The 8,612-nt window shown below is 41.9% G+C and overlaps 1 protein-coding gene across 1 annotated transcript; it reads right to left on the bottom strand.

The window, feature by feature from the left end:
- Window positions 1-6,515: 6,515 nt before the first annotated feature.
- On the bottom strand, window positions 6,516-7,236 carry LOC132592446 (microtubule-associated proteins 1A/1B light chain 3B). The gene has a single exon (XM_060277152.1). It carries the CDS (start codon window positions 7,176-7,178, stop codon window positions 6,804-6,806), a length of 375 nt encoding a protein of 124 aa, XP_060133135.1. The 5' UTR covers window positions 7,179-7,236; the 3' UTR covers window positions 6,516-6,803.
- Window positions 7,237-8,612: the final 1,376 nt, after the last annotated feature.

Genomic DNA, 8,612 nt, shown 5'->3' on the forward strand with positions numbered 1-8,612 from the left:
AGGCAGACCTTTTAACATCACAGTAATCCAAGTTTATGCACCAACTACCGGTGCTGAAGAAAGTGAAATTGACCAATTCTATGAAGACCTACAACAACTTCTAGAAATGACACCAAAGAAGGATGTTCTTCTCATTACAGGGGATTGGAATGCTAAAGTAGGGAATCAAGAGATAAAAGGAACAACTGGCAAGTTTGGCCTTGGAGTTCAAAATGAAGCAGGGCAAAGGCTAATAGAGTTCTGTCAAGAGAACAAGCTGGTCATCACAAACACTCTCTTCCAACAACACAAGAGACGACTCTACACATGGATATCACCAAATGGGCAGCATCGAAATCAGATTGATTATATTCTCTGCTGCCAAAGATGGAGAAGCTCTATACAGTCAGCAAAAACGAGACCTGGAGCTGACTGTAACTCAGATCATCAGCTTCTTATAGCAAAATTCCAGCTTAAACTGAAGAAAGTAGGAAAAAGCACTGGGCCAGTAAGATACAATCTGAATCAAATCCCTTATGAATACACAGTGGAAGTGAGGAACAGGTTTAAGGATTTAGATTTGGTGGACAGAGTGCCTGAAGAACTATGGATGGAGGCTCGTAACATTATACAGGAGGCAGCAACGAAAACCATCCCAAGGAAAAGGAAATGCAAGAAAGCAAAATGGCTATCCAACGAGGCCTTACAAATAGCGGAGGAGAGGAGGCAAGCAAAATGCAAGGGAGATAGGGAAAGATACAGGAAACTGAATGCAGATTTCCAAAAAACAGCAAGGAGAGACAAGAGGGTCTTCTTAAATGAGCAATGCAAAGAAATAGAGGAAAACAATAGAATGGGGAAAACCAGAGATCTGTTCAAGAAAATTGGAGATATGAAAGGAACATTTCGTACAAAGATTACCATAATCAAGGACAAAAGTGGTAAGGACCTAACAGAAGCAGAAGACATCAAGAAGAGGTGGCAGGAATACACAGAGGAATTATACCAGAAAGATATGGAGGTCTCGTACACCCCAGGTAGTGTGGTTGCTGACCTTGAGCCAGACATCTTGGAGAGTGAAGTCAAATGGGCCTTAGAAAGCACTGCTAATAACAAGGCCAGTGGAAGTGATGATATTCCAGCTGAACTATTTAAAATTTTAAAAGATGATGCTGTTAAGGTGCTACACCCAATATGCCAGCAAGTTTGGAAAACTCAGCAATGGCCAGAGGATTGGAGAAGATCAGTCTACATCCCAATTCCAAAGAAGGGCAGTGCCAAAGAATGCTCCAACTACCGCACAATTGCGCTCATTTCACACGCTAGCAAGGTTATGCTTAAAATTCTACAAGGCAGGCTTAGGCAGTATGTGGACCGAGAACTCCCAGAAGTGCAAGCTGGATTTCGAAAGGGCAGAGGAACCAGAGACCAAATAGCAAACATGCGCTGGATTATGGAGAAAGCTAGAGAGTTCCAGAAAAACGTCTACTTCTGCTTCATTGACTATGCAAAAGCCTTCGACTGTGTCGACCACAGCAAACTATGGCAAGTTCTTAAAGAAATGGGAGTGCCTGATCACCTCATCTGTCTCCTGAGAAATCTCTATGTGGGACAAGAAGCTACAGTTAGAACTGGATATGGAACAACTGATTGGTTCAAAATTGGGAAAGGAGTACGACAAGGTTGTATATTGTCTCCCTGCTTATTTAACTTATATGCAGAATTCATCATGCGAAAGGCTGGACTAGATGAATCCCAAGCCGGAATTAAGATTGCCGGAAGAAATATCAACAACCTCAGATATGCAGATGACACAACCTTGATGGCAGAAAGCGAGGAGGAATTAAAGAACCTTTTAATGAGGGTGAAAGAGGAGAGCGCAAAATATGGTCTGAAGCTCAACATCAAAAAAACCAAGATCATGGCTACTGGTCCCATCACCTCCTGGCAAATAGAAGGGGAAGAAATGGAGGCAGTGAGAGATTTTACTTTCTTGGGCTCCTTGATCACTGCAGATGGTGACAGCAGTCACGAAATTAAAAGACGCCTGCTTCTTGGGAGAAAAGCAATGACAAACCTAGACAGCATCTTAAAAAGCAGAGACATCACTTTGCCGACAAAGGTCCGTATAGTTAAAGCTATGGTTTTCCCAGTAGTGATGTATGGAAGTGAGAGCTGGACCATAAAGAAGGCTGATCGCCGAAGAATTGATGCTTTTGAATTATGGTGCTGGAGGAGACTCTTGAGAGTCCCATGGACTGCTAGAAGATCAAACCTATCCATTCTTAAGGAAATCAGCCCTGAGTGCTCCCTGGAAGGACAGATCGTGAAGCTGAGGCTCCAATACTTTGGCCACCTCATGAGAAGAGAAGAATCCTTGGAAAAGACCCTGATGTTGGGAAAGATGGAGGGCACTAGGAGAAGGGGACGACAGAGGACGAGATGGTTGGACAGTGTTCTCGAAGCTACGAACATGAGTTTGACCAAACTGCGGGAGGCAGTGCAAGACAGGAGTGCCTGGCGTGCTATGGTCCATGGGGTCACGAAGAGTCGGACACGACTAAACGACTAAACAACAACAACATCTTGTTCGAAACCAGCTGGGGAGGTTTTACTCTTGCATACTTAACAAAACAACTTCCAAAAAACATACAAAATATCAATCCTCTATTATATAAACTCCAATATCCACACAGTTTATCCAAACTTCTCGTTTGTTCTAAATATCATGGACTGTCCGTCCAGGAAAGGTGGTAAGTGCTTCTTAAAGTATAGAACTAAAAAGTTCACTTCCCTTTTCATTCCGTCCAGATCTTTTTCTTTCTTAAATATGATGTTTCCTCGGCTTTCTTACCACTCAGAAGCTGGAATTCCTGGCAGTATCTTATCCCCCGTCTTTTGAAGCATGTCCATTAATTTAAATCCAATTATTCCTCTTAAATTATGGAGATCGAGCTCGAACAGGGTGGCCTCCAGGAGTTCAGGCCCCTGTGGGTGCTCGGCCCAGGCCCCCCCACCCCTCGAAAGATTGGGGTTGGAAATTGGGAATTGTGGGCAGATTCATGGAGGGAATAAACGCTATTTACAGCAAACAAACGGCAAGGTTGATTATCAATGGGAACATAACTAGGGAGTTCGAAATATCTAAGGGGACAAGGCAAGGATGCCCATTATCCCCGCTGTTATTTATATGGGCACTGGAATTCCTGATAAAAGACATCCAAATGGACAAAGAACTCAAAGGTATAGTGGTGGGGAAAAGCGAGCTTAAATTGCGAGCGTTCGCCGATGACCTAATAATAATGTTGGAGGACCCAGTGGAGACCCTACCTAAATTGAAACAAAAATTATTGGATTATGGGAAGGTAGCGGGGCTAAAAGTGAATAATCAGAAAACTAAATTGATGACCAAAAATATAAGGAAGGCAGAGGAAGAGGAAATTCAAACGATTAGCGAATGGGAGATAGTGAAAAAAATCAAATATTTGGGAATTATTATATCAAATAAAAATGTAGAATTATATGATAATAACTATGCTAAAGTTTGGAGGAAAGTAAAAGAGGATCTGGAAAATTGGAAGGGGCTAAATTTAACATTTGCAGGTAGGATTGCTGCAATTAAAATGATGATATTACCGAAAATAATATTTTTATTCCAAATGCTACCGATAAAACTCAAAAAAGAAACATTCGAAACTTGGAAGAAAGATCTAAGCAATTTTATTTGGCAAGGAAAGAACCCGAGGGTACAATTTAGGATATTAACAGATGCAAAAGAAAGGGGAGGTTGGGGGGTTCCGAATCTGAAACTGTATTATGCGGCATCTTGCTTGTGTTGGATGAGGGAATGGTTCTTGTTAGATGATTCGGAATTACTCAAACTGGAAGGATTCAGGAACATAGGAGGTTGGCACGCCCACCTATTAAAAGAAAAGAAGGGAGAATACTCATCATTCACCAATCATGTGTTCAAAAAACCTCTACTTGACATATGGGAAGAATTTAGAAACCTGCTGGAACCTAAGGTCCCATGGTGGCTTTCACCTCTAGAAATGACGGCGATGAGCAAGGAACCGAAAGGGGGTAACTGGCCAACATACAAAGATTTGATTAGGAAAACTAATAATCAATATGAGCTCAAACCATATAACCAGATTAAGCAATACTGTCAAAGTTGGTTACACTACCTCCAACTGCAGTCGATATTTAAGGAACACAAGGCGATAGGATTTGATGATAAGAGATCGAAGTTGCAGGAATATCTATTGGAAAATCAGGGGAAACCATTAGCGAAATTGTACAAATTCTTACTTGAATGGGAAATGAAAGATGAGCTAGTCAAACACGCAATGATAAAATGGGCCCAAGATATTGGGAGGTCAATTTATGTTGAGCAATGGGAAAAGCTATGGAGGGAGGACATAGATTTCTCAGCCTGTATGGCGATAAGAGAAAATATATGGAAGATGGCACACAGATGGCATCTGACCCCAGCTAAATTGGCTAAAATTTACAGAAACGACCAAAACAAATGCTGGAAATGTAAAGAGATTCTGGGGGATTTTTATCATTGCTGGTGGAGGTGTGACAGGATTAACAAGTACTGGTCAGAAATATATGATGAGCTGAAAAAAATGCTTAGATTTACATTCGAAAAAAAACCAGAGATCCTGCTATTAAGCATGATCCCTGAGGATATACCATCGGATAGGAAAAATATACTCCTCTACGCCTGCGCGGCAGCTAGAGCGCTGATCGCCCAAAACTGGAAAGGAGACAGGATTCCAACTATACAGGAGTGGTATATAAAATTAGCTGAATATATGACCCTAGCGAAATTAACCGCCCTGATTAGAAAGATACCCAAACAAAAGGTGAAGAAAGAGTGGAAATATGTGGAAGAGTACTTCTATAAACAAAAGATAAGCACAAAGATGGTGATATGTTTAGATTAAGAAGCACGAGATGATAAGAAATAATGAAATGGGAGAGTAAGGAAAATGGTTTATGTTATAAGATAAGGAGAAGCCTAGTAGAACTTAATTATGAAATGTAACCGATTATAAGTGTTGGGAAGTCGAAATTTTATTCTGTCTTCTATAACTGTACTTTTTAACCCTCTTTATTATTTATCTACTTCCCTTTTCCTTTCCTTTCCCTTTCCCTTTCCCCTCCCCTCCCACCCTATCCCATCCCCTTTCCCTTACCTTCCACCCCGTAATGACTTACCTTAGAGATCCTCTTTGTTCGTCCTTTTTCTTCCTTTTTCTTCCCCTCTTCTCTTCCTTTTTCGTTTCCTTTTTTGATTCTTATTATATTAAAGGTCTGGAGTACCTAGATCTCGAAATTTATTGAATAATGCCATAATCTTTTCTTTGAATTTGTGTAAAGCGTATACCTGTTGTTTGTTATATGTATTTTTTTTTGTGTGTGTATTTTTCTTTTGAAATTTTAATATACAATAAAGGCTTTTTTCTAAAAAAAAAAAAATTTAAAAAAAAGAAAGAAAGATCGGGGTTGGTTAAGGGGCATCTGCAGGCCAGAGGCCCCTCCCGTCATCCCGGGAGGGTGGGGAGGCTGCTTTACTCCCCCAGCAGCCGCCAGATTCCCCCATGGGGGTCGGAGAGATGGTAAAGGTCAGCCATTCTCCCGACGAGCGAAACCGGAAGTCCTAAAGTGCAATAGATAAATAGGTACCACTACAGCGGGAAGGTAAACGGCGTTTCCGTGTGCTGCTCTGGTTCGCCAGAAGCAGTTTTGTCATGCTGGCCACATGACCTGGAAGCTGTACGCCGGCTCCCTCGGCCAATAACGAGAGATGAGTGTCGCAACCCCAGAGTCGGTCATGACTGGACCTAATGGTCAGGGGTCCCTTTACCTTTAAGCCAAGGTTTGGCTGAGCATATTGTCCAAAGCCGGGCTCATGCTTAAACTCTCTCCTTGCTACCATTAGCTGTAGCCAAGGTTTCTTAGGAAAGAGAAAGTTTAACCATGAACCAAGGATTGGACAACACTAAGCCAAACCTTGTCTTCATTCAGCACAGGGCAGAAGTAAAAACAATAAATAAATAAATAAATAAATAAATAAATAAATAAATAAATAAATAAAGGAGTAGCAAAATGCCTGCATGACCTAATTGAGTCAATACAGCTCCATGGTCCTTAACCCCTTCATGCACTAACTAGCAGTTGTGCATAGTTATGTTTGACTGCAATCTCCCACAACTTTATCATCTGAATCAGGCCAATCTAAGCAAAAGGAGTGTCTGTAAGGTTGTTCTCACCACTGATAGAAAGCATAGAGTGTCTATGTGTGTGAAAGAGGGTGTGCTTGTTTCTTTCCAAAACAATAGCTCTGTACACATGATCTGTGTATTTTAAATTTCCCTAACACTGCAAGGCAAACTACTAGGTACTTACGTAGATCATTATCCTGCTGTGTTTTGCTTGAAACTCTATTTTGGTGTTTATTCTTAGGTGCTAGTTCATTTAGGAATCCACAGTGAGACCGTTTCTCTTTTCTTTTCTTTTTAATGCAAACATCCCTTTTATTGACAACTTAACACACACACACACATGTACAGTATAGTTTAAAATTCCAGAGGCTTAAAGCAAATGTGCCTGTGCAAATTTTATAGCAGGTCTACAAAGCTGCGCTGCTTGTCTATACTGGCACTTATCTGTTCAATATTCACAAATAAAACAGTACGGTGAGAACACCCGCTAAGCACAACTACTGTGAGCAGGTTGGTGACATCCCTTTGTTTTTTCCTGTGGGAGGGAGGGGTAAAAACTATCCTAGGCTACAAGCCACTGGGGATGGTTTACAGAGATTTCATTCCAAATGTTTCCTGAGAGGCATACACCATGTACAGGAATCCGTCCTCGTCCTTTTCGCTTTCATACACCTCCGAAATTGGTGTTGAAACGCTCACCATGCTGTGTCCATTCACCAGTAAGAAGAAAGCTTGATTGGAATTCAGCTGCAGCCGACGCCTGATAATCTTGATCAGCTCACTCATGTTGACATGATCTGGGACCAGAAACTTTGTTTTATCCAGAATGGGAAGTTGCTTTTCTCCTTTGTACCTTTCAATGATTACTGGTATCTTTGTTGGATGCTGCTCTCGAATAAGTCTGACATCTTCTATTCTTTGTTCGAAAGTGCGTCGCTGCTTGAAGCTCTTTTCCGATGGCATCGCGGCGACTGGCTCCTCCTCCACCTCCTTCGACTCTCTCCCCTCTCAGCGGCGCGGACCATCCCACCGTTTCTCTTTTCACCCCACCCCTACAAGAAGATCTCCAAAGATTACTTGAGTTGATGTGCTGAAGTAAAGAAAAGCACCTTCCCATCTATATATAGAAATATCTGCTCTACTCTTGGCATTCTTGACTAATTACTCAGAACACGTTCCAAAATGCATAATGCAAATAAATAAGGTAGCCAGGAAAGGTCTAATTCAATACTAAGATACAAAATCTGCCTACCTGCTCATGCTACCAATTGTCATTGTTATGTCCTATTGGGGGAGAAAAATACGTACATTGTTTTGCCATCCAAATGAAGTGCTAGAGCTGGTTGCTGATTATTTGGTGGACAGTTGTGCTAATGAGTTGCTGGCTTTAATAGCAATTCTCTGTGAAGCGATAACCAGTCACCATGTTTTGTTCATCCTCCACCCAGTATTTTTTTAAAAAATCCAAAGAACAAATAAGTATATTGGGTTGTATTTAATGTAGTGCTAAACAAAATCTTCTCTCAGTGCAAGGATTTCTGCTTGCATGATGGAATGTACTTCCCCTCTCTTCTCACTGTGTGCCCTCTAAACCTGTTCTAAAGGTTCCCCCAAACCTCTGGAGCAGATTTGGGGATGGTATGGGGTGCATGCAGGGGGAGGAGAGGGGGATATCCCATTGTACTAATGCTAATCCTTGCACTAGCACTGTGGTAGGACCATCAAATTGACTCCAACTCACATAGAGAGCCTCCACTAATACCCAAGCCTACTTATTGCAGGAGAAGTTCCCTATGAGTACACGAAGAAGCTGGAGGGGGTCCTATGTCTCAGGGGATGAGGCTAAAGTCGTTTATGCACAGTCCTGTTTTACTTAGGTTCCCTCTTCAAGCAATAACACCTGAAGATGGCTGAACACACACAAAGACATTGGGCAACTGGAACTCTCTAAGTAAGGGGTCTATCAGATCAGCAGCAGCAAAAAGAGCATGTAATTAATGAGGTGGAAACCAGCAGGAACAGACGTCAAAAGGGGTTGGGGTAGTGATAAAGAACACCCACACCTCTAGACTTTGTGCTACTGTTCCATTTCCTTTTTAAGTAAATGCATTGCAAAATAGGTAAGGGATAAAATTCTACAGTAGCGTGGGAAATGCAGGCTGATTAAAGCAAGGCTGGCGGCGTCATGCGGAGCCCCCATAAAATGTGAGGTAATGAGGCATGGATGGCCTCCCACTTTAACTATCTGGAAGAATCCTGCGTGTGTTCCAGGATTGCTCCACACCAGCACAGAATTGAGTGCTAGGAACAGAGGTCAACCTTCTAAGGCTTCTTCCAGACTGTGACTATTTTTGGGTGGGATTCAGTCGCCTTCCAGCAAATTCAGGTTGCGCCATT

This window comes from Zootoca vivipara, chromosome 7 (genome assembly GCF_963506605.1).
Source record: "Zootoca vivipara chromosome 7, rZooViv1.1, whole genome shotgun sequence".
Lineage (NCBI taxonomy): Eukaryota > Metazoa > Chordata > Lepidosauria > Squamata > Lacertidae > Zootoca > Zootoca vivipara.